Source organism: Coenobita brevimanus, chromosome 58 (genome assembly GCF_032717465.1).
Source record: "Coenobita brevimanus isolate Jiangsu-jjx chromosome 58, ASM3271746v2, whole genome shotgun sequence".
NCBI lineage: Eukaryota > Metazoa > Arthropoda > Malacostraca > Decapoda > Coenobitidae > Coenobita > Coenobita brevimanus.
This window is the reverse complement of record NC_137011.1, coordinates 29,425,032-29,451,211: the sequence shown is the minus strand read 5'-3', so window position 1 is coordinate 29,451,211 and position 26,180 is coordinate 29,425,032. Positions and strand designations below refer to the sequence as shown.

General features: G+C 43.3%; 1 protein-coding gene across 1 annotated transcript in view; it reads left to right on the top strand.

The window, feature by feature from the left end:
- Positions 1-2,209: 2,209 nt before the first annotated feature.
- LOC145402715 (tektin-2) overlaps positions 2,210-26,180 on the top strand; it is a 57,806-nt gene continuing 33,835 nt past the window's right edge. Inside the window, exons 1-5 of the mRNA XM_080274684.1 lie at positions 2,210-2,219; positions 3,355-3,506; positions 15,074-15,181; positions 19,881-20,030; positions 24,945-25,079. Of these exons, the coding sequence (XP_080130810.1) occupies positions 2,210-2,219; positions 3,355-3,506; positions 15,074-15,181; positions 19,881-20,030; positions 24,945-25,079 (555 nt within the window). The remainder of the gene's footprint in view (positions 2,220-3,354; positions 3,507-15,073; positions 15,182-19,880; positions 20,031-24,944; positions 25,080-26,180) is intronic.

Genomic DNA, 26,180 nt, shown 5'->3' with positions numbered 1-26,180 from the left:
TCAGTTTCCAAATGGAGTAATGGGGGCTCTTTGTGATCCTTAGGGACTATACTATACGTTAATGGTTCTAAAATTCCAAAACTGCATATTGTCCACTTGTAAAATAATACCATGGTAACCATATAACCAAACCATACATGCTCCCTATGTGTCAGCAAGTGGGTTGGTGGAGTGTTAATGCCCCTTCCCGTAAAACAAAAAACTCAAAGTCAAATGGTCACCCCTTACGGGATTATGTTGTCTGGCAATAAGTAGATAGATAGCTAGATATAACTTAAAGTGCGCCAACCCCAACCTGACGAAGATCCCTAACCCTTTTGAGTTCAGTTGGTGGTCAGGTGTAGTCACATTGGAGGGGCGCTCTGACTTTTACCCAAGAAGACTCATTTCTGCTTCAAAACTCATGTTCAGTGAGTTTCATGAAACTACAAAATAACATTAAAATATAATAGTGGTCCAGTTCCAATCATATGAAAACAAGCTGACATTAGTGAGATGGACAAATGGGGAGTGGTGTAAATGGTACTGGAAAGTGTTAAGCATTCTGAGGAAGTGTATGTGGCTTTCTGAGGTTGAGTGTTGGGCCAGTACTGTATACCGATATAGAAAGGATCCACGTGTGCATACCTGGGAGGTGCATTTTTGGTATATGACGTGTATATTTGGTGTATTTTTTTTTTGTTGATTTGGAAAAGGCCTTTGACAGAGTCCCTATAGAGGTGGTGAAGTGGGCAATGAGAAAGCTTGGCTTGGAGGAGTGGCTGGTTAGGGTGGTTATGGCTGTGTATGTGGGTGCTCATACCCAGGTAAGAGTGAATGGAGATTTGAGTGGTGAGTTTTCCGTGAATGTTGGTGTGCATCAGGGGTCAGTTTTGAGTCCCATGTTGTTTATCATGGTACTTGAAGCCCTCTCACATGACTTCAGAAATGGACTCCCATGGGAGATGTTGTATGCTGATGACTTGGTGTTGATTGCAGAGAACAAAAGGGAGGTGGTGGAAAGGTTTAGGAAGTGGAGGGATGGTATGGGGCACAAAGACTTAAGGGTAAATGCAGATAAAACAAAAATGATGATATCTAGGGTTGGTGGCGGTACTGTCAAAGACGAGGGAGAATGGCCATGTGCAGTTTGCCACAAGGGCGTGGGAAGTAATTCCATCTTGTGCAGTGTTTGTGATAAATGGGTGCACAAGAGATGTGGTATCTGAGGTACGGTAGACTGCGAAATAATTCTGATTTTATGTGTATGGCGTGTTGGGGAGAGCAGGTGGAGATTGTCAGGCGTAAAAGGATTGAACTTGCTGGTGAATCTAATGAGTGTGAGAAAGAGTTTTGTTATTTGGGAGACATGTTGTGTGCTGGAGGTGGGGCTGGAGCTAGCTCTGTGGCTAGGGTGAGAAGTGGTTGGAAGAAGTTCAGGGAGCTCAAGCCTCTCCTGACATTGAGAGGACTCTCCCTACATGCTAAGGGGTCTTTGTATGCAGCATGTGTTAGGAGTGTAATGCTGTATGGTAGTGAGACCTGGGCAGTAAAGGAGGAGGATATTCGCCAGCTCAGACGTACAGAAATGACAATGATTAGGTGGATGTGTAGTGCGTCCCTGCGTGCAAGGCCTGGGGGGACTTGGTTTACGATGGAAGAGTTGAGAAGTAGGATGGGACTGGAGTGTATTGGTGTTGTGACGAGGAGAGGTAGACTGAGATGGTTTGGACATGTGGAGAGGATGGGGGATGATAATTGGGTGAGGAAGGTAAGAAGTGTTAATGCTGGGGGTGGGGTTATGAGGAGTAGACCGAGAAAGACATGGGACGAGGTCATTAGGTGTGACCTCAGGGTTAAGGGACTGAATAGGAAGGCTGCAATGGATCGTGCTGCATGGAGAGCCGCCATTTGGTGACCAAGGCCGACGCATGCAAGCATATTGGAGCCTTTGAAAATGAAACGAAGCAACCCAACCTATTAACTAAATGGTTTCCTGGTGTACAGGACACCATTTGACATTCACTCAGTGTAGAGTCACCTGTTGACAGAAAGAAGAGGAAAGAATGAAAGAAAGAAAGACAGAAGAAAAAGGATGGAAAGAAGGAAGGAAGAGAGGAAAGGGCAGGCACCCGAGAGCAGCACTACATCAAGTGAGTGGATGGTGAGTGCCCCAACCAATCACTGTTTCCCCAATTGCATATTAAACTGTAGAACTGGATCACCTATAATGAGGGATGGTGAGTGCCCCCACCTATCACTGTTTCCCCAATTGCATATTAAACTGTAGAACTGGATCACTTATAATGAGGAGGGATACATGTCATTGATTTGTTTCTGGACCTTCCAAATTTAGCAGAAAAACGTAACCATAGCTTGTTATAAATCTGGTCACTTTAGGTTTCTCTGGTTCAGTTTTACCAGCATTCCCTACCTAAAGTCTTGCATGTGTTCCAGTAGAATGCAGCTTTAAAGGAGAATGGCCAATTGGCTGGTAGAGTTTGTGTTGGTGAGGTGGGGGGGAAGGGGAGGAGGAGATCAAGGATATATAGGAGGAGAGGTATACGAGAGAGGGGTGGGAGCGTGAGTTAGAGAGAGGGCAGCCTGGTGGTGGAAGAATGGGTGATCATTCATGTGTGATCACTCTCTAGGATTACAGTAAAGTTTCTGGTAATAGAAAGATAGAGAGATAAATGTTTGTCACTGATATTTCAGGTGTTAAAAGGTCAAAAGATACTCCTGTAGCTATCATATGATTTTAAAACAACTCTGTAATGAATCACAGGCAACAGTAAGTGGCAAAAAAAAAATTTTTCACATGTCTGTCTGTCTAGTTTTCTATCAGTTGGCATACATCATAATCCCAGAAGGGGTGGCCACAAACAAATTGCCTTCCTGATGCCTTGTCCATTGCCATCAGGCTGCCCTCTCTGCAGCGTACTCCCTCCCCTCTCATATAGCCTACATCTCCACCTCGTCCATCCATCTCATCCTCCATCTTCCTCTCCCCATCTCCCCTCTACTTCACTCACACACACCCTATTAGCCAGTCTCACATTCTCCATTGTCTTCACATCAGCAACGTAATAAAACATCCTAAAGTAAAACACCTGCCACTGGATGGTTTTATTAAATCTAGGAGGGATCTCCATTTGTGAAAGCTTCCACAGAGTGTTGGAGAGAGACACCTTACTGTAGTGGCACCAATATGACTGGATGTCTCCACAGCCTGGTTACTGTGTACAGATGTCTCCAAATTCCCTCCCAATCCTTTCCAATGAGATTTTGAATTGAAGGAAAAGGACCGTTTCAGCCAGCAGTCTGCTGGATTTACATTCGGATGAACCTGTGGCTACTAATGCTAATCTTCCACAGGACACAAGATGATACTCCGTGTGGAAAAGCCAGTGCCACGCCATCAACCTGAGGAATGGGTGAGGAATAACGAGGCAGTGAGTCAGGCCAGCCATGATGTGCGTACCACCTCACACAATCTCCGCCACCAAGCGCACCATCTCCGCAACCAGGTATAGTTTTGTTATTGTCCTTTATTGTAATTTATCACCTTCTTTGTAATGTAACTCACATTTTTTTAGTGGTATAGTACATACTGTATTCCTGAATTTCAGATGCCATAATTGACTGAGATGTTAAATCCATCATGGAGGGCGAAACTAATATAGATGTGTCTCCAGATGCGCTACAGCTACATAGAGTGGAAGAGGACACTTTTTTTTGAAGGAAAGTGTATAATTTGCCAAAAGGATTCCAAACAGAGCGTAGTGTCAATGGAAAATGGAAGGAAACGTGTAATAGAGGCCGCTGAAATTCGCCAGAATGATGTCTTTAAACGTATAAAATTATTAAACGAAGAATCTGACACGGTACCACTGTAACAATGCATGCAACAAATCATACACGATGGCAAAATCTCTCAAGAAATTTGCAGAGAAAAGGGAGGAGAAAGAAGAGAATGAAATGGCTGGAGAGGGAATGGACAGTGAAATTCTACCTAGTACAGTACCCTCGCGTCCAACACGCGTTTCTCCAACACGATTCACGTCCAGCACGGAGAGCAAAAAATTAGTACTATTTAATATGTTCTAAGTACTGTAAAACGGGTGCATAAGCATAACACTGACAGAGCTCTGAGAAGTGGGCGAAATCCGCCGAGTTCGCCTCTAGAACGATCACCCCTGGTCCGACACAGTCATACTGGACGTTCCCGTGACGCTGACAGCCAATCAAAACTTCCGATCAAGTATCCTCCCCCGCCCGCTATCGTGACGAGATCGTGATGTCGCCCAATGAAAAACGCTTCTGCTCTCACGTGACGTTTTGTTTAAATTTCTCCCGCCACAGCGCCACTCAGTTGTATAATTCGCATTGGACGGTGCTTTTTTTCTCGGTGCATTTTCTGCCCTTGCTACTGCATTTTACCCTGCTCACGATGCCTAGGAAGCCTTCTGAGAACCCCAAGAAGCGGCGGCACCTCCCTCAGGCCACCAAGCTAGAATTCATCGAGAGGCAGAAGAAAGGGGAGAGGAATTTCAAAGGATTTATGAGGGAGGTTGAGGAGGAGCAGTAGCCATTATGCGCTAGTGACACCAGCAGCCATCCTCCAGGGACCCAGTAGGACTACCTAGTCTTGGATATCACCTTCCATTCCCAGCAAGCCCACCAACATTATCCTAAAAGGTTAGTTATCATTCATAGTACAGTATCATTTATTATAATTACAGTAGTACCAATATATGTATAGGTATATGGTAGGTATTTAGGGTGACTTGTCCTAGGGTTGCTGACATAATTCATTTTTCCCCATAAGCTCTGTTGTTTGTCCAACACATTTTTGGTCCAACACGGGACCCATGCTTGACAATATTACCGTGTTGGACGCGAAGGTACTGTACAAACACATGCCCCAGGCATAGGTCTTTGTCAGTGGCTTGATCTCCACCAAGACAAGAGAACTCAGAAAATCAAAATTGTGTTATATGTGGCTTAGTAAGAAAGAACAAGGAAAGGAAGAAGTATAGAGTGAGTACGTCTGACAGAGCAAACGTGTTTTTATCAGCCGCAAGCTTTTTTAAAGATGACGTTTTTGATCGAGTAGCGGATCTTAACACTGGTACCCATGTGTTTGCAGAACACAGTCATCATCAGGCAAAGCATTGCTTTGAGAGAAAATAAGAAACAACTTTCTCAAGCTTACAGAGATATGGAAATTGCAAAGGAGAGGGGAGAATCTATCTGTCTATCTATTGCCAGACTCCATAATCCCGTAAGGGGTGGCCATTTGACTTTGAGTTATTTGTTTTACGGGGAGGGGCACTAACACTCCACCAACCCACTTGTTGACACGTAGGGAGCGCGTATGGTTTGGTTTTATGTTTACCACCCAGTGTTATAAATGGTTTCTTGGCTTACAGGAAACCATTTGGCTAGTCACTCAGTGTAAAGCCACCTGTAAAGGAAAGAGAAGTAATAAGAAGTGACAGGAAAGATGGGAGAAATAGGAAGAGAGGATGGCAGGCACAGAAAAAGAATGATAAAGGCTAAGGAAGAAGTAAGCAGCACTACATCAAGCGAGTGGATGATGGTCGCCACCACCTACCACTAGGGGAGAATCAACTGCCAAAATCTTAGAACACAATTTGCTCCCAACAAACAAACTCTTTGAGGGAGAATTACCTACAAAACCAGCAAAACATCTTCTTGTAGCAGAAATTGAAAAAGAGCTCCCCTCAGAAGAAATCAAATTTGAAACAGATTCCTCTCTTAAAAACAACAGTTATAAATGACTTTATGTCCCAGGTGAGAATGATTAAAGGTTCATGTGTAAAGGCATTTGGTGAACGTGTTCATGCTGTCATAAGATGGTCATAATCGGTTTGTACTGTTCGAGCTACATGTGATCTTTGACAGCCATTTAAGTAGATCATTAAAGGAATGTGAATGATTGAGGTGAGAGTCTGTTAGTGGTACAATAGCTTTAGCTCTAATAGAAAGCAGTACTGGTACCCCAGTTCCAGCTCAGCTCCATAAGATTTGGTCATCTACTTCTAACAAGTTTAAATTACAAAATCTTGCCTGCAGGTATTGGAAGAGATATCTGGTGAGTGTTCAGTACCTATAATTGCAAGTGGCACAATTATAGATGATGAGGTTGGGCACGCAGTTTCAGTTTCAGAAGAAAGGAAATGTGTCACTGAAAATTTGAATGTTGACACAGAAGAGGCTGATCTTTGAATCATCCCTCATGTGGACTGGACTGTTACGAGTGGTACCGTAGCGGTAGAGTTGTAGTTCTATCAAATGATACTGATGTTGTGGTGTTGGATCGTAGGTATGTAGGACAGTAGATTAAAGAAGGGATGAATCAATTGTGGGTACGTTTTGGTACAGGTAAAAATTGTCATTTTATCCTGTTCATCATCTGTACAAGATTCTTGGCTCAGAAATGTCAGAAATTCTCATTAAAGCTCATATTCTAACTGGCAATGATGAACTGCATAAAACTGGTACAAAGGCAGCAGCAGTAAAGACAATAAAGAAGTACCTCTTAGAATTTGGAAAATCTCATGTATATGATGATGAGGATGGAAGGATTGAGAAGTATCTGGTTCAGGCTGTAAAACCTTCAAACTGTGACACGTTTGATGAGCTACGCTTAAGTGAATACGGATGGGGTATATCATAAGTGAGCTTTCTCTGACATCATACTCAATATCAGGCCATATATTACAAGCCTCTTACCTCATTAGACAGAATGTTTGTTTACTGGATAAGATTCCACCTCAGAAAGATCCATTCAGTTTTGGTTGGAAAATTATAGACGATGTAGTGAGACCAAGAAAGTACTTGAATTATCTGCCATCAGAGCTTTTAACACTTTGCAATTGTAAAGTTTGTTCAACAGACAGATGTCAGTGTCACAAAGCATTTCTTCAGTGTACATACACACTTTTGTAAATGTTCAGAAAAAAACTGCAAAAAATCCAAAATAAGGAGTGGGAAAAGTAGCTATAGTCAGGTTAATTTCATCAGACTGTCAGTACAGTGAATTTTTTTAGATGTGGCACCTGCGGATTGCCATCTCATAAAGGACTGACACGCAAACTAACACTGGATTTTAAATAGGCCTGACTGATTTATCTCATTTTACATAGGCCTACAGAAAAATACATTTGGATGTACAGTATAAGGGGAATTAAAACATATTTTCACCATCAGTTAAATAGCCAAAGATTTCAGCCCTTTAGGAGATAGCAGTGCACAGGTGCCACATCTAAAAAAAATTCACTGAACAGGGGGTCAGATGAAATTACCTTGACTGTGTGTGTGTGTGTGTTTTTTTTTTTTTTTTTTTTATGGCTTTACATAGTTTATGAGAGAATAATTATGATGTGCATTCTGTTTCTAATTTAATTTCTTTAATCATATGCTATTTGTAATACAAAATGTAACCATACTATGCCAAGAATCATATTTGCTAATTTTCATCACTGTCTGTGAAAGGACAACATACCAATGACCTTGTGTTGTGGGGAAATGCTTTCAGGTTTACATAGTGGAGTGATGGTATTGTTTATGTTGTTTATTCTTAATGAATTTTTCCTATTATACATGCTTTGTAGATCTGCTATATATTTACTAAGTAAGATCACTGTATATAAAGGTATACAGTATTTTTAAAGTATCCTGTAGCAGATTTTTTAGAAGATAAGACTTCTTAAAACTTAAATAAACCATTTCATTGAATTCCTTGACCCTTAAAACCTATATTTTGACACCAAAGTGAAGTAATTATGTAAAGTAGTCAGCGAGATCTAAGATTTCAGGAAATAGAAATCCGCCATTTTGAAACAGTGGCCATAAAAAGTTATTGCACCAACATCAGAATGTCTGCCCAAATCTTTCTAGTCATTTAGCAGCTTAGAATATCAAAACAACAAAGAAACTCTCTGGACCTAAAAATGTTTGTGGGGGTATAGGCTAGGTTCTGGATTAATATGCTCATATTTATTCTTAGATTTCACACTGACCTTCATGATTCTCAGATGGTGGCTGAGAACATGCAGCTCTGTGCACAAGTTGGATGGCATGGAATATACAGTGATTCCTTGACTGTAGCAGTTTTCATTATCTATGTGTGATGAAAATCTGCACTCCTTCCGTTATAGTGCATTTTTCAGCCAAAAAAAAAAAAAATTATTGTGCACCTGAACTGGTATCTGCTGAGAGTGATGGTGCAGTGTCAGTAGTTTCTGATGGCTTTGATGGATTCAAAGATGAGGCCCTACTCTAGGTGTTAATCTCAGATGGTGGAGACCACTGACTCTCCATCCCTAGCCTCAGAACCCTTACCTCAGACCCATCTCAGGTCTCTCTGTTGTATGCACTTCTTCCTTATTGTGTCCATGTTATCATTTTCGGTTAATCTAACCATGCCTGTGTTAATTTCTGGTACTTACCACAACACTGTTTATGTATTTAGTGGGTCTAAAGTGTCCCAAAAGAGAAAATGTGGGCTTGCATATAGAATAACTGGTACCATTTAGGATTAATCCCATAGGTACAATGTTGTTCTTATCATGCAGTTCCATTTTCACCTGCTATGTTCGGTACCAGTTATGTGCAATAACAGTGTTGTTATGATTTAGATATTAGAAAAAAACTGAGGTAGTGGTGGTGTGGTTCATGGCATTTGAACCCTGTGAATTTGCTTTCATAAAGAAATGTGTGCTGAATACCATATTATGTTAAGTAGAGTACGTACGTAAAAGTTTCTACAGTAATCACTCCAATATCCGATGTAATAGAGCCATAGGTAGGTCCGGTTATTGGTTTTGTCCGGATATTGGGCCCCAGCTTATGGACTTGTACTTATGGACCCTAACTCAGAGAAACACCTATACAACTCCCTGTGGACATGCATAGCACCTATTTAAGACCCAAGTCACACCAATAAGGCACATAAATGACTGAAATAAATGCAAAAGAAACATAAAATGAGGGTTTAGAAGTATGTTCATACATTAATAAACATTCTGGTACTTATGGACCCTAACCTAGCCTAACTCAGAAAAATACATTCCTACTGCACATGCATAGCTACTAAAATCCTATTCACACCAATAAAGGACATTAAAGAGTGAAATGAGGTAAGTATAGTAGGGAAAAAAGTACAGTATGAAACATTCTGGCTACTTACAACAAGTCCCTGGCCACCTCGATGAATAACCGCCTCCTCTCGGACTCTGACAGTAAGAACGATTTCCTGAAGCACTTGCAGTACACTGTTCCTGAAGTCTTGCACTGAACTTTGTCAATAACACACAGAAGTCCATTCTCTTCACAGTGTGCACTTTTGTCTAAATAATGCTCCATTGTAACTTAGTGTTGCACTTTAACTTTTCCCATTTTTCTTTTAATTTTCCAAAGCCAAAACAAACAAGTCTATTTACGTGACATTTTTTTTCTAGTCTTTTCTTTCACAACTTTAAATCCTTAACACAACACACTGTTTTTTTCACTGCACAACACTCAAAATTCCCGTGTGGTCTAGTGGAGAAGTTCTTGCTGTTTATTCACTGTCAGAGTCTGAGAGTATCACTGGCAGGCGACCTAGGGGTGCATCGCTGGGTCGTGGTGATGGCGTACCCACTGCAGAGGACTCTGAAGACAGCCGCAAACTCACGTTGAGCGGTGACTCCACCGTGGCTGATGTGCTGGGCTGTGGCTCGGAGCATGAGGGCCTGTCTTGGGGAGGCAACAGAGTGGAGCCAGGGCTGGGCACAGCGGGGGTCACGGGCCTGAAAAAACTGTCAGTGGTTGATTGACGCAATGACCGACGATTCTGACGATTGATGATGCGCTGCCTGAAAGCACGCACTTCCTCTCCTCCACGAGTCCCAAGGGCCCCATCTCCCTGTCGCAGTCCGGGTGTTCCAGGTAGTCTAGGACGAACTCTAGATGTTCCCGGAGTGTGCTCAGCTTGGGGATGGCTGGAGTAGTGTCCTGCTGAGAGGAGTCCGCATCATCGTCGCCTTCAGCGTCGGAATCTTCAAGTTCGGTACTGACACCTGCAACCGAAGACGCGATCTTGATATCAGACAATGTCTGATACCCAGGATCGCCCTCGTCGTCATCCAACCACTCACGAACATCGTCCACATCTACATCGTCGCCGTGTGTACGTAGCCGTGCATGGAAGTCATCCACGTCAAACCCTAGAAAATCGTACTCCACATCCGTTCCGAGAAGCAGACGAGACCAACCATTTTCAAGAGTTTTCACAGGGACTTCCTTCCATGCACTAGCCCAGTTGTACAGCACAGACTTGATGTTGTAGCGGCGAAGGTTTTCCAAAGTCCGCTTGCCTCGTGTGTCCCGTCCCTCCCTGCGCTCGTCCTCGAGAACAACCATCACCTCATCCAGGAACTTCCGACGGTATAGGCGCTTTGTTGCCATGATCACTCCTTGGTCCATTGGTTGAATGAGAGTAGTCGTATTAGGTGGCAGAAACATGCACCTAATACGGCCATTTTCAGCAACCAAGTCCTTGTCGCACAGGTGAGCAGGTGCATTGTCGAGTAGAAGGAGAGCCTTTACCTGGTCGCGCGGGATTCCCAGTGTCTTCGTCTGGTAATGGATGACCTCCTTGACGAAGTGACGGTGAGACCAGTCTTTGAAGATCACAGCTGTGAACCATGCTTTCAAAGAATGGTACCAGATGACAGGAAGGACATCCAGCACCCCACGAAGGCACCGAGGCTGCTTTGCACGGCCAACAACAACGGGCTTAAGCCAGTGCATGCCGTTAGCAATGGCACAACACAAAGCAGCTATCCGTTCCTTGGAAAGCTTGTGGCCAGGTACACGCTTCTCCGTCTCCTCGGCTAGAGTGTTCGTTGGCAGCGAGTGATAGAATAGGCCAGTTTCGTCAGCGTTGTAGACTTGACCGAGAGTTAGGCCCTCCCTGTCGATCAAGCCTTTCACCTTGTGCTGAAACTCGTCAACTCCATCCTCGTTAGTGTCCAATGCTTCGCCATGTGCTTTACGGTTAGTAAGGCCATGTCGCAACTTGAACGCGAAGAGCCAACCCTCGGATGCCTTGAAGTCTAGGGCGTCGTGAAGCCTGGCGAACTTCTCAGCAGCAGCCTTCAGCTCCGTTCCACGTACCATCACACCAGCAGCACGTTGTTGTCGATACCAAATCAACGTGGATTGGTCTATCTATCTATCTATCTATTGCCAGACGCCTCAATCCCGTTTGGGGTGGCCACAAACAAATCGCCTCCAAGTCGCCCTGTCCCCCGCCATTTCACTCCCCTGCTCCCAGCTCACACCCCCCTCTCTCATATACCTCTCCACCCCATCCCTCCATCTCATCCTCGGCCTCCCCCTCCCTCTTTCCCCCTCCACCTCACTCACATACACTCTCTTCGTCAGTCTTTCACCCTCCATCCTCTCCACATGGCCAAACCACCTCAGTGTGTTCCTCATAACGCTTCCTATAACATCCACATCAACACCACAACGCTCCTTTATATCCTCGTTCGTCAGCCTGTCTCTCCATGTGACTCCACAGGCTCCTCTTAAATAACTCATTTCCACTGCTCTCACTCTTGACTTGTGTCCTTCCAACAACGTCCAAGCTTCACTTCCGTACGTTAGAGTTGGTATCACAATACTGTCATGTAGTAACTTTTTCACTTCCATGCTCACTTCCCTGTTTCTTATCACTGCTTTCAAGGAACCAGCAACCTTTCTTCCCTGCTGTACCCTTTCAAGCACTTCACCCTCCAAACCTCCATCCTTACTCATCACACTACCCAAGTACTTAAACGTACTCACACTTTCCAATTCCTCACCATCCAACCTCGCTGTACATTCACTGACTTCACCTCTCTCAAAGACCATCACTTTACTCTTCCCTACATTCACCTTTAGATTCCGTTTCTTACACACTCTCCCAAACTCATCCACCAAGCCTTGCAGCTCCCCTTCGTCTTCACTCAACAACACAGTATCATCTGCAAACAACAGTACAGGGAGTTTCCAAACACTATCCTCTCTCACCATGGCCACTCCAACATCCACTACCCTACCTTGTACCTCTATTATTACCCCATCCATGTACAGATTGAACAACCATGGAGACATGACACATCCCTGTTTCAACCCAACCTTCAAAGAGAAAAATTCACTTAGATCACCATCCACACGCACTGCAGCCTTCGCACCATCGTACATACTCTTCACAGCATTCAACAACTTTCCATCTACTCCATATATTCTTAACACTTTCCACAATCCTTGTCTATCCACCATGTCATATGCTTTCTCCAAATCCATGAATGCCGCATACAACTTCTTTCCCTTCTCTTGAAACTTTTCCACTAAAGATCTGAGAATGAATATCTGATCTACACAACCTCTTCCCTTCCTAAAGCCTCTCTGTTCTTCTCCAACTAATTTCTCTGTTCTTTCTCTAACTCTGTCTATAAGTATCCTACCATACACTTTTCCTATTATACTAAGAAGACAAATGCCCCTATGGTTACCACACACTTCTTTTTCCCTTTTTCCTTTGTACAAGGGAATAATTATACCTGACTTCCAATCCTCCGGGACTCTACCTTCCTCCCAGGCCAATCTGCACATCTTCCACATCCATTCTACTACTATCTCTCCCCCATGCTTCAGCATTTCACCACACACTCCATCAATTCCTGGGGCTTTCCCCGATTTAACTTTCTTCATTGCTTCCACAACTTCTATCCTACTGATTTCTTCCTGTCTTCTCACCTCCCTCCTTCTCCCAGCCATTCCCCAGCCACTTATACTCGCATTACTTCCATCCTCTACGTTCAACAATTCCTTAAAGTGTTCTCTCCATCTGCTCACTTTTTCTCCCTTCTCCACTAGTAATCTACCATTTTTATCTTTCACTCCCCTGCTAACTTCACTTCCACCCTGTCTTACTCTTTTCACCTCTCTCCAGAACATTTTCTTTCAGTCCCTCCACTTTACACTCAGATTTCTTCCAAATTCCTCATCCACTCTCTTCTTACTCTCTCTTACTAATCTTTTCACCTCTCTCTTCCTTTCTACATATAACTCTCTCTTCCGCCTCTCAACCTCTTCCACGCCCCTATTTCTCATCCATTCATTGTATGATTTCTTCTTTTGTGCCACAGCCTGTTTCACCTCTTCAGTCCACCACGCTGTTCCTAGCACCCCCCTCCGTCTTCTCTTCCTTCCACACACCACATCACATGCTGCACATATTTCTTCTGTAAATATTCTACACACACCTTCCACGTCTCCCATCTGCTCCAATTCATATTTGCCCAATCGTTCCTCCACTTCTCTCTTATACTCTGCCTTTTTCTCATCCTCCAGTAGCCTTTCCACTCTCCTTGCAACTACTCCTTCCTCTCGTCTTTCCCTTCTTCTATTCCTCCAACTTTCTTGTACTTTAATTCTGGCCATCACCAAGTAGTGGTCAGAAAGTCCACTCCCCCAACCTCTATACACTCTTGCATCCATTACACATCTTCGCATCCTTTCATCCACACACACATAATCAATCATTGCCTTCCTTTCATTCAGTTCACCACCCACCCTTCTCATCACTCGCCATGTATACCTGTGAATCATTTTATGCCTGAAGAGGGTATTGGCTATCACCAACCCCCTCCCAGCACAAATGTCCACTAACGCACTCCCATTCTCATCTATCTCAGCAGGCACACCCCACTCACCAACTATTCCATCCACCTTCGCATTCCCAACTTTACCATTCATATCACTAATCAAAAACACTCTCTCATTCCTTCCAAACTTTTCCATGCACACTTCTACATTTGTCCAGAACTCTTCTCTCACTCTTCTAGCACGATCTTGCGTTGGCGCATACACACACACAATCGCCCACATTTGTATTCCAACTTTCAACTTTACCCACACAATCCTTGACCCAACTGATCCATACTGTCTTATGCTCCTCTTCCATCTTTTACTCACAACTATACATACTCCTTCCTTTGCCCTCTCATTCTCACCTACTCCTGCACATATACCCCATCCATACTCCCATTCTCTCACACTTTCTCCTCTCCATTTTGTTTCAGTTATGCCACATACATCCACTTTCGCATCCTCAAGCATCTGGACAATCTCTCTCTCTTTCACCTCATCATTCGCTCCCCTTACATTCCAGGTTCCAATTACAATGTCCTTTGTCCGGTCCTTGGTCGTCATCATTTGGTCAGTCCTTGTCCGAGGCTTATTGTTTGTTTTTTTAGTTAGTTGTTTTCCGGGGAGGGGCACTAACCCTCCGCCAACCCTTTTAGTCGCCTGCAAACTTGGGGGTAAACATAACCTTCCTTTCCACACTGCGTTTGCTTCTCGACGAGAAGTCAGCCTTGTACTGCATGAGTTTGTCTCGGGACCTCTTGATATCGAACAAAGTAGACCGGGCCAGGTTGAACTCGCGAAGAATGCGGGAAGAAGACCAACCTGCATCCACTTTCTCCAATATCTCCCTCTTCTCCAGAGTCAACACCACTCTCTTCCTTTTCTCAGGTGGCGGGGCCATCATCACACACACTAAGAGGAGGCCCGAGAGCAGCAGGAGGCCCTGCGGCAGGCAGGCCACCACCACAAAAGCGATCACGTGGACAGCCATTACGACGAGCGTGCACTAGCGGTGAGAGACAGGCGGGAAGTGGAGAGGATGCAGCGGCGCTCTATCGGACATCGGAGGAATGACGCGCCAAAACAATGCTCTTCCGCGGCGCGTGCGGTAAGTTCAAATTACGGACGGGAAAATTTTTTTTTTATTTTTTATTTTTTTGGGTTTTCGGACCATTTTGGGAATGTTGGATCCCAGGACGATTATGTCCGGGTAGTGGGGATGTTCGGTTATTGGGCGTCCGGATATTAGAGTGATTACTGTACTTGTTTGGTACTGTGCTTTATACATAGCAAATGACATTCGTAACGCCATTATTGCCTTCTCTTAAGTGTTCTGCGAGTAATCATTTAATGAAAAATTGTATCATAATTATTTTCAACCCAGACTAGCAACAAGACGTGGTGGGATGGGAATGACAGCACCACACGCCTCCACGATCGACACTATGAGGTGGAACGAGTAACACAGGACCTTCAACGCTCACTAACACAGGTTAGTTAGAATTTCTGGATTGATGGAAAATGCAAACTTGTGGATGTTTATGGCTGTGGGATGGAGTCAGGATTCTTCTGGGAACATAAATGGTGAGTGAGAGTGGGTCCCTCCAACTGGATAGTCTTTTGGTTAGTTTCTCCTTTTATCATTTTTGTTCATGTATTTATAAATTAATTAATATATTTACAGTAGACCCTTACTATAATAGGCCCTGGAATAGTGGATATCAGGTTTAACAAATGCTACTAAGGCCATCATGCTTTCGCCGGCCACACCGAACAATAGAAGAAGGGAAGGATGCGAGGAAGGAGTAGATGCAAGGAGAGTGGAAAGGTCACAAGAGGATGAGAAGAAGGCAGAATATAAGAGAGAAGTGGAGGAATGATTGGGTAAATATGAATTGCAGCAGATGGGGGACGTGGAAGGTGTGGACATTCACAGAATAAATATGTTCAGCATGTGAGGTGGTGTGTGGGGTGAAGAGAAGACGAAAGGGGGTGTAGGGAACAGCATAATGGAATGAAGAGGTGAGAGAGGCTGTGACACAGAAGAAAAAAGCATATAATGAATGGATGAGAAATAGGGGCGTGGAAGAAGTTGAGAGATGGAAGAGAGAGTTATATGTAGAAAGGAAGAGAGAGGTGAAAAGATTAGTAAGAGAGAGTAAGAAGAGAGTGGATGAGGAATTTGGAAGGAATTTGAGTGTCAAGTGGAGGGATTGTATGAAAATATTCTGGAAAGAGGTAAGAGAGTCAGACAGGGTGGCAATGAAGTCAGTAGGGGAGTGAAAGATTAAAAACGGTAGATTACTAGTTGAGAAGGGAGAAAAAGTGAGCAGATGGAGAGAACATTTTAATGAATTATTGAACATAGATGAAAGTAATGTGAGTATAAGTGGCTGGGGAATGGCTGGGAGAAGGAGGGAGGTGAGAAGACAGGAAGAAATTGGTAAGATGGAAGTTGTAGAAGCATTGAAGAAAGTCTAAATGGGGAAAGCCCTAGGAATTGATGGAGTGTGTGGTGAAATGCTGAAGCATGGGGGAGAGATAGTATTAGAATGGATGTGGAAGATGTGCAGATTGGCTTGGGAGGAAAGTAGAGTCCTTGAAGATTGGAAGTCAGGTATAATTATTCCCCTGTGCAAAGGGAAAGGGGAAAAAGAAGTGTGTGGTAATCATAGGGGCATTTTCTTCTTAGTGTAATAGGAAAAGTATATGGTAGGATACTTGTTGACAGAGGAATTAGTTGGAGAAGAACAGGGAGGCTTTAGGAAGAGAAGAGTTTGTGTAGATCAGATATTCATTCTTAGATCTTTAGTGGAAAAGTTTCTAGAGAAGGGAAAGAAGTTGTATGGAGCCTTCATGGATTTTACAAAGCAAATGATAGGGTGGATAGACAAGGATTGAGGAAAGTATTAAGAATATATGGAGTGGATGGGAAGTTGTTGAATGCTGTGAAGAGTATGTATGAGGGTGCTAAGGCTGCAGTGCGTGTGGATAGTGAACTGAGTGAATTTTTCTATTTGAAGGTTGGGTTGAAACAGGGATATGTCTTGTCTCCATGGTTGATCAGTCTGTACAGTATATGGATGGGGTAATAAAAGAGGTACAAGGTAGGGCAGTGGATGTTGGAGTGGCCCCAGTGAGAGAGGGCAGTGTTTGGAAACTCCTTGTACCGTTGTTTGCAGATGATGCTGTGTTGTTAAGTGAAGATGAAGGGGAGCTGCAAGGCTTGGTGGATGAGTTTGGGAGAGTGTGTAAGAAACGGAATCAAAAGGTGAATGTAGGGAAGAGTAAAGTTATGGTCTTCGAGAGAGGTGAAGTCAGTGAATGTACAGTGAGGTTGGATGGTGAGGCAATGGAAAATGTGAGTATGTTTAAGTACTTGGATAGTGTGATGAGAAAGGATGGAAGTTTGGAGGGTGAAGTGCTTGAAAGGGTGCAGCAGGGAAGAAAGGTTGCTGGTTCCTTGAAAGGAGTGATAAGAAACATGGAAGTGAGTATGGAAGTGAGAAAGTTACTACATGACAGTATTGTGATACCAACTCTAACGTATGGAAGTGAAGCTTGGACATTGTTGGAAGGACACAGGTCAAGAGTGAGAGCAGTGGAAATGAGTTATTTGAGAGGAGCATGCAGAGTCACATGGAGAGACAGACTGACAAATGAGGAAGTGAAGGAGCACTGTGGTGTGGATGTGGATGTGATAGGAAGTGTTAGGAGAAACACACTGAGGTGGTTTGGCCATGTGGAGAGGATGGAGAGTGAGAGACTGACAAGGAGAGTGTATGTGAGTGAGGTGGAGGGTGAGATAGGGAGAGGCCAAGGATGAGATGGAGGGATGGAGTGGAGAGGTATATGAGAAAGGGGGGTGTGAATTGGGAGCAGGGCAGTGGAATGGTGGGGGACAGGGTGACGTGGAAGAGATTTGTTTGTGGCCACCCCGTAAGGGATTAAGGCATCAGGCAATAGACAGATAGATAGATGAATTGCAGTATGTGAGTTTCCTGCTCATTTTACTCCAGCCTGGTTTGAAATTGCCCTTTTACCATTATGATTATTGAGTTGTAATAACAGACTCTAGTAATACTGTACAAATCATGAAGGAGTGCTGTGACAAGGATGTGAAATAAGCGGCAAAAGGGTGAAATTATGAGCCAAGTTAGTGTAAACTGGGTATACACTCAATCCTCATAAATCGCGGCAATTTGGGTCTGGACCGCTGCCACGATTTACAAATTCCATGGTTTATAAATAATAACTCATGTGAAAAATGATTTTGGGTCTGGACTTTGGCCAACCACCCCCCACAGCACCCTACCTACACCTATCTAGGCACCATCAAGCACAAACATACAAATTTAGGAATATTCAGTGCATGTATTTAATAGAAATAAGCAGTGTTAAGGGATCTCACCTTAATCCTATTGCTTAAGTGAATGGAGTGGGGTGGTGTTGGGATGAACTTAGAACCTTTCAGCATGAGGTGGGGGTGCTCCCCTCTCAACATGACAAATGAGCTCCAAACGTTGACTGTACGACAATGGTGGCTGCTTCTTGATGCCATACTGCTTAGAGCGCTTCATCGGGGGTTTGGGAGGGGCCATGGAAGGTAGGAGGCGGGGGGGAAGTTGCACAAAAAAAGGCAGGTAGCTCTCATACTACACGGCGATGGTCTGTAGTGTGCGGACTGGCGGGAAGAACAACAACAACGTGGCGGCATTAGTATGCACACTTGCCGTCAGGGACGGGTGGTGATTGTTTGTTGGGTCGCGATTTTCAAATTGAATGCCGCAGTTTACGATTCTCCTCGGAAAAGGCCCACTTCGGTGCCTAGGTACGCGATTTTTGTGACTTAACAGTGATTTAAGGGTGCCGGCAGTCTGACAGCCACTTAGCTGTGATTTACGAATCCGTGATTTATAAACACGCAATTTACGAGGATTGAATGTAGTTTACAATTTCATTACAGTACTAGGATATGTTATTGTAATCATTTATCTTCAAACACATGCTTGAAATCCCACCTCAGGCGGGGGCCCTTGGATGTCATGGACTATTACCTTTGTCGGATCTGGCTTTCCACAAAAGGTAGTCCGTTATACACTAGCAATGGTCTTTGTATTTATTTTTTGCTCCCTGAACTTTGCCTTACTCCATCCTTAGGTGGGAAAAGAGGTCTGAATGATAATGATGATAATGATGAAAACCTACCAAAGGATTTACGTATTTGTAGTGATTGACTCGGTACGAACAGCTGATAAAGGTCTAGCAAAATGATGTAATGGTTGTTTTGGTGTGTCGGTCTGTCTGTCCATCTGTAGCAAGGTGCCTTAATTCTAGTGAGCTTGCCATGAACAAAATGCCTTCAAGTCACCCTGTCCTTGGCCATCAGGCAGCCCTCTCTCCATCTAATGTCACGCTCATTTATGTACTTCTCCACACCATCTGTCCACCTCATCCTGGGTCTCTCCCTCCCATTCTCTCCCACCATTTCACTCATATACACTCCCCTAGTCAGTCTTTTACCATCCTTTCTCTCTACAGCCAGATTGTCTCAGAATACTTCCTAAACACTTTCCATCATACACACATCAGTACCACAACACTCCTGAATTTCCTTATTTGTCTGCCTACACATGACTCGTTTCGAGTAACTAATTTCCACTCCTCCTACTCTTGGCTCATGTCCTGCCAACAAAGTCCAAGTTTCACATCCATGTATTATTATGGAAATTCCATTATGCTGTATTGGTGTACTTGGGGAAAACTGAGGTGAATCTTGGCTGAAGCATTTAGACCTATATTAGGAGAAGAAATGTGCAACCATGCTGTTAACAAGGCTGACTCCTATAGGCATGGAAGAGTGCTTTTCAAAATGTATTTATATACACAAGGAATTTCATTTGTAAATATGCCATGGTATCACTCTCATCTTAAATGTCGGGACCAACTGCCAAGCCCCGGGCTCCTATGCTCCTCATGGGGCAATGTAGGATTGGAGGATGGATGGATGTAGGAAAGGTGACAAAACTGAGGAAGAAGTTTTGACTGTTTATGTGCATGGAGCAAGGCAGATGTTTAGTTTTGTTAGTGACATGAACGTTGAGAAATGACTACAGAGGTGTTGTATGATCATATGTGTATACTTACTACTCCTACTACTAATACTCCTTACAGAATTCCTCTTTACCCAGGTTTTGGATGAAATAGGGAAGCTGGAGGCAGCAAAGGAGGTGGCAGAAAGGGAAACAGAAGCACGTGTCCCTCCACTCAACACGGCCCTTCAGTGCCTAACTCTTAGGGAACGGCGGAGGGAGGGAGACCTTGTTAAGGATATAGCGGAGGTAAATAAAGACTAATAGAAAGCATAATGGTGAAACAAACTGCAGTACTCTTAAAACCAAGAAGACAGTAGCATAAGCTGGCCAGATGGGATGTAAATTAACATTTTCCAGCTGATCATTGGCAGTTGATTCCTTTCACTAATGAGTTGTTGTTGTTGTTGATGGTTTTGCCTAACTCCAGTTTGTCTGTCCAAGCAAGCCCATTGACCACAGGTAAGCAGCTGTTTCTGTGGGGCTGTCCTACAAGTATAGTACAGTACATATGCTGTGCAGGGACTGGGACCACATTGTGGTAGACAGCACTTTGCCAGGGTTGGACCAAGGTCATCCCCCATGGGGAGATGCAGGGATATATGAGGAGGTTTGGCTTGGGTGGATGCCTCAGCTGCTTAGTTCCATGCAGGGTGCACAGCTTCATCATATGTTGGCATCTACAGGGATGAATAAAACCCGTGTATAAAGACATCAACTGTGCAGGGGTAAAGAAAGTATGGAGTCGGCTTAGCACACCTAATCTCATGGAAGCAGATTTTACAATAGATGTAATATGATCTTTCCAGGATAAATCCCGAGAGAATGACACCCCAAGTATGTTTAAAGATGATGCAGGATTGGGCTGGATATTATTAAATATTAGTGGGTACTCTTTTGGAAGATTTTGACGAGTTGATAGGTGTAAGAGCTGAATTTTTGATGCATTAAAAACAACAAGATTACTTTTACCCTAGTAAGAGATACGAGCCAAGTCAGATTTTAGGTGTTGCACATCCTCGCCCCTTGTTTGTTGAAGTACTGTAGAGATGGACACTGCAGGAAGTGAATGGAAAGGTGAGGAGTGGAATCATCAGCTTATAAGTGGATAGAATTAGATGTACAGCTTAGAAGGTCATTGATGAGTGAAAGGAAGAGAGTTGGTGATAGGACAGAGCCCTGAGGAACACTGCTATTTATAGATCTAGGAGAAAAACATTGGCTGTCTACAACAGCAGCCATAGAATGACCAGAAAGAAAGCTAGAGATGAAGGCACAGATAGGAGGGTAGAAACTGTAAGAGAGCAGTTTGGAAATTAAAAATTTATTCCAGACATGATTGAAAATCTTTGAGATGTCAAGACAATGGCAAAGCTTTTGCCAAAGTCCCGAAAGGAGATTTGATTCGGAGTCTGAAAGTTAGGTAACAAGATTGTCAGTGAAGTGTCCCTGACGGAACCAGTACTGACAATCAGAAAGAAGGTTGTGATAAGAAAGATGCTTTAACATTTTTTTTTGTTAAGAATAGACTCAAAAACTTTTGAGATACAGGATGTTAAAGTAATTGGACGATAGAGGATTGAGAATGGTCACCTTTCTTTGGGACAGGCTGAATGAGAGCAAACTTAGACAAAGGCAAAAGAGTTTACCTAAGTAGGGTGTAAGCACAGAAGCACAGTTTTTGAGGACAGCAGGAGGGACCCCATCAGGCCCATATGCCTTGTTAGTATTGAGGCCAATGATGGCAGAAAATACATCAGTTGAAGAAATTTTAATGTCAGACATGAGGAAGTCAGAGGGGGGGAAGTGATGGAGGAACAGCACCAGAATTGTCTAAGGTGGAATTGGAGGAGAAAGTCTGAGCGAAGAGATCTGCTTTATCAGTAGCAGATATAGGTACAGAGCCATCAGAGTGGAAAAGAGGGGGTGAGGATGATGAGGTAAAGTTGTTGGAAAGGTTTTTAGCAAGGTCCCAGAAGGAACAGTAAGAATTCGAGTTGGAGATTTCAGAGCATTTAGTATGGATGAATTTATTTTTAGCAGAGCTAAGAACAGACTTAGCATGATTTGGGGCAGAAACATAAAAAGGGTGAGATTCAAGGGTGGGTTGGCTCTAGTACCTTTTGTAGGCCGCCTTCTTGTTGTGGACAGCATTAGAACAAGCGTGATTAAACCAGGGTTTATTTGCATTAGTCAGAGGATATGAGAAAGGAATGTATGCTTCCATGCCCAAGAGAATAACCTCTGTAATGCGCATTGAACACTCAGATGGCTCCTGGCCATGGAAACAAAAATCATTCCAGGGAATATCAAAGGAGTATTCTCTGAGGGTGTCCCAATCAGCAGCTCCAAAGTGCCACAATTGATGTTTCTTTGGAGTGTCCACAGGCCATACTGGAGCTATAGGACAGGTTAAGGCGTTAAGGTTGTGGTCGGAGGAGCCCAGTGGAGAGGAAAGATTAACAGTGTAAGCAGTAGGATTAGTCGGAAGGAAGAGGTTAGGTATGTTGGAACTCTCTACAAGGCATTCAGGGATATGGGTAGGTTGCAGTACAAGCTGGTCTAGGTCATTAAGGATAGAAAAGATTTAGGCATGTTCACCAGGTGGAGTAGCGAAAGGAGAGGAGAACCAAAAGTGATGGTGAACATTTAAATCTCCTAGAATGGAGATTTCAGAGAAAGGGGAAATGGATAGGATGTGTTCCATTGTAGAAATAAGAAAGTCGAAGAATTTTTTATAGTAGAATTAGAGGATAATCAACAGCACAGATATATTTAGTCAGACAATGACAGGAATGCTGAAGCCAGAGAGTCGAGAAATCAGAAGACTCAAGTTCAGGAACACGAGAGCATGTGTACACATGCACAACAGCCATCTTTGGCTTTGAAATGAGTGTAGAGAAAGTAGGAGGATACAGAGAAAGATGTGCAATTAGTTAGCTCAAACAGCCGAGTCTCAGTTAGGAAGAGAAGGTGAGGCTTGGAGGAGGGGAGGTGGTGCTTGGCAGAGAGAAAGTTAGAAGAAAGGCTGCGAGTGTTGCTTAAATGAAGAAGAATGGAGTCAGTGAATCATAATTGTCCTTAGTATTGCCTGCGTATCACAGTCCTAAACTAGTCAATATTTTTCGAGCTATACTGTAGAGTGGCAGAAACTGAGTGGTGTTTGTGAACAATAAATATAAAAGCACTCAGTCCTCCAACAGGTGATCACTTGGAGTGTGTGTGTGCATACAGTAGTATGAGTACCTCTGCCAGTGAAGTTTGAGGAGGTTATGAGTATACCCATTTCTGTTTGTGCATCTGTTTGTGCACAAGATATCTCAGAAAGTTGTAACCAGATTTCAGTGAAAGCTTGCGGATAGGTTGGCATTGGGTCAGTGAAGAGCTGATGAGATTTTGAGATAGATGTGGATCTTGATGCAGGAATAAATCATAAACTTATTGGCATCACCAAAGGTATACCTTCTTAAAGATTTTGTAACAAGGTAGACTAAGACTAGAATTATTTACCTCCACCATCATCATTTGATGGAGGTTTGTCTATAAATCATAAATTATATTGACTCTAAGTGCATTCTAGTTTGACATAGTTATGGATTTTAGTATGCTGGGTTTGTATTTTACTAGGGTTAAGTCAAGACACAGTCGTAAGCTTGGCTGGATGCCTGATGTATTTCCTTTGAACCCATGTTATATTTCTTTCAATTTAAGATACAGTATATTGATATGTATTTGAATTTTCTCAAATGCAGCCCAATTATGTAACAAGGGGTGCCTTTAAACCTAATTTTTACACCCCAGCCCTTTCTAAACCTGTCATATTCCTGCATCTTGTCTTGTGTAATTATTTGCGCTCTTTGTCATCTGTGGTAATAATGTTGTATGATTGTAGAGAGTAAACACATCATTTTGGATGCAGCTTCTGTATGCACATACAGTCTGCCCTCGTCTAACGTGGTTAATTGCTTTTGCACCCCTGCCGTGTTAGAGAAATTTCATGTTACAGGGACTCATGAAACCCCCTATTTCCTTCTGCACTCCTACCCAAAGTCCACTTTTTCTCCCCTTGTGGTGCGAAAAAGTTTTATACCCCCAATTTTAACCTCCTAGAAAGCATTAATATGGTTCAAAAAATTATAAATGAGTATTATTACATTTAAAAGGCACATTTTATTTACTTTATGGGAGGATAAGAGGAGACACACTATGCTGGAGAGGAGGAAGAGAGGAGAACACTGGTTAAAATTCTTTAAAGTCAGTAGCACTTATAACACTTCTCAGCAGGCAGAGTGGGGAGGCAGCCAGGAGCAGGGAGTGTCCTGATTGGCTGGATGGTTCAAAAGCGAGAATGCTGAAGTGTGCTTGGCTGGGAGGTAGATGACGCCTGTTGGCAAAGCAACACTGCTATGATTCATCTCATCACCTCCTGCCTAGTTCAAAAAAAAAATGTGTTAGCTTCATCAGTGGCCATGTTAGAAGTAATATTGCTTCCGGAAAATTGTACAGTGTTAGACCATTTTCATGTTAGGGAAAACCGTGTTAGACGAGGATAGACTGTACATGTATTTGGGTGCAGTTTGTTTTTGCCTTGTCATGATATATTGCTACTGCATATTATTTGTTGCACATTTGTGGGAACTTTGTATACAGTTTGGTGATATTGGTTCATTTTAACACCATTGTTCTTTAGTTTTCCATTTTCTTTTTTTGGGGGGAAAGGGATTTTGTGTGTGTGTGTGTGTGTGTGTGTGTGTGTGTGTGTGTGTAATTCACCTGGTCAGTCAGGATCACTTGATGGTCGTGATCGTCAGCTTTCACCCTCCCAGAAGAGAGCTGAGAGCTCATATAGTCCGATCTAAGGGTAAGGCTGTGACCTTCACACATGCACACACCTGTCCCCTTGCTCAAGGGGGACAGTAACCGCCCACTTCGTCAGTGAAACATTTCGCAACCTGAGCGAGGCGCGAACTCCCGTCCACCAGTTGGCAAGCGAGAGCGTTACCACTGTGTGTGTGTGTGTGTGTGTGTGTGTGTGTGTGTGTGTGTGTGTGTGTGTCAGAATGCCTGCATATTGGGGTAACTACATCCAAAGTGATGAGTTTATCTGTAACCATGTAATGACTGTCTGTGTAAACCTTGACTAATTTTGTGTGGTTGATGCAGCTGTCATTACAAGATGAGGTGCGTTGTGTGGAGCGATCCCGAGGCCATTTGGAGAAGGTGGTATTGGAGGCTGTTAGTCAACTCAGGGCCCTTCACCATGCCAAGCAGGCACTCCAACAAGATCTATCTGACAAGGTTGGTGTGTGAGAGCGAGAGAGGGAGAGACAAGGTTGGTGTGTGAGAGCGAGAGAGGGAGAGAGACAGAGTTGTTTGTATACTTGATCCATCAATCATAGATCTATCTATCTGATTGTCTAGATAGGTAGACAGTTATATATACATTAGATATAGAGATTTTCCTGTCCAGAGCATAGGTTCCTAGGGCAAGGCCATTCTACCCCAACACAGAAGGGAAGGTTGTCCAGTTGTTTGTCTCTGAGTACTGTATTAGACCCCAACCATCCTTTTGATGTAAACCCTTGTGGGCTGTATCAGATTGGAGCACCTAAACCTTCAGGATCACCAGATGTCTGCGTGGTTGTATGGCTAACACCCAGCACACAGTAAATGGTTTTTTCGGTTGCTGGAAATGATTTAGCTTGTCGCTGAGGGTCGAATCACCTGAAAATAACACTGCATCAAGTGAGTGGATTGTAACCACTTCCAGTTAGGTCCTGTCTAATAAAAGCAAAAGTTAAATGGAAATAAGTTTTCACTGTATCAGAAATTTCTGGATATATCAGACTATAATCTAATATCCCGGTACTGTACGGGCAAAAGTTTTGCATAACAATGGTGAGTTTGATGCACTACAATCTCAGCTATGCCTACTATAGTTTTTCCTCCTTAACATGGTGGATGTTTTTGTTATCTTGCAGTTAATTCCTTGAGCATAATGGGAGAATAAGTAGTGTTGCAGCTCTGTAGCTTCTCCGTGACACTCTTTTGTGACTAGCACCATATTCCAGCATTCATCTTTTGCTGCAGCTTACCATTCAAGATGAAGAGGTGATAATTTTAGGCCAGGTTAGTGTCAACAGTGTAGTTTGATGTTGGACATCTTCTGTTTTGTCATCCATTGGATCATAGATAAACAGGTTACATAGCCAGTGCCCACAATCAGATTCTTATTTCTTCAGTCCATTGTTATATTATAAAGTTTTCAGTACTATAACCAGACAGTTTTACACAGATTTGGAAAGAGCTGTCTTACTTAAGGGTTTAAGAAAGAAGTTGTCTACTATTTGAAAAGTCTCTCTAGAACTGCATAGATTTGTCTGCAATAGGGAGAAGTAC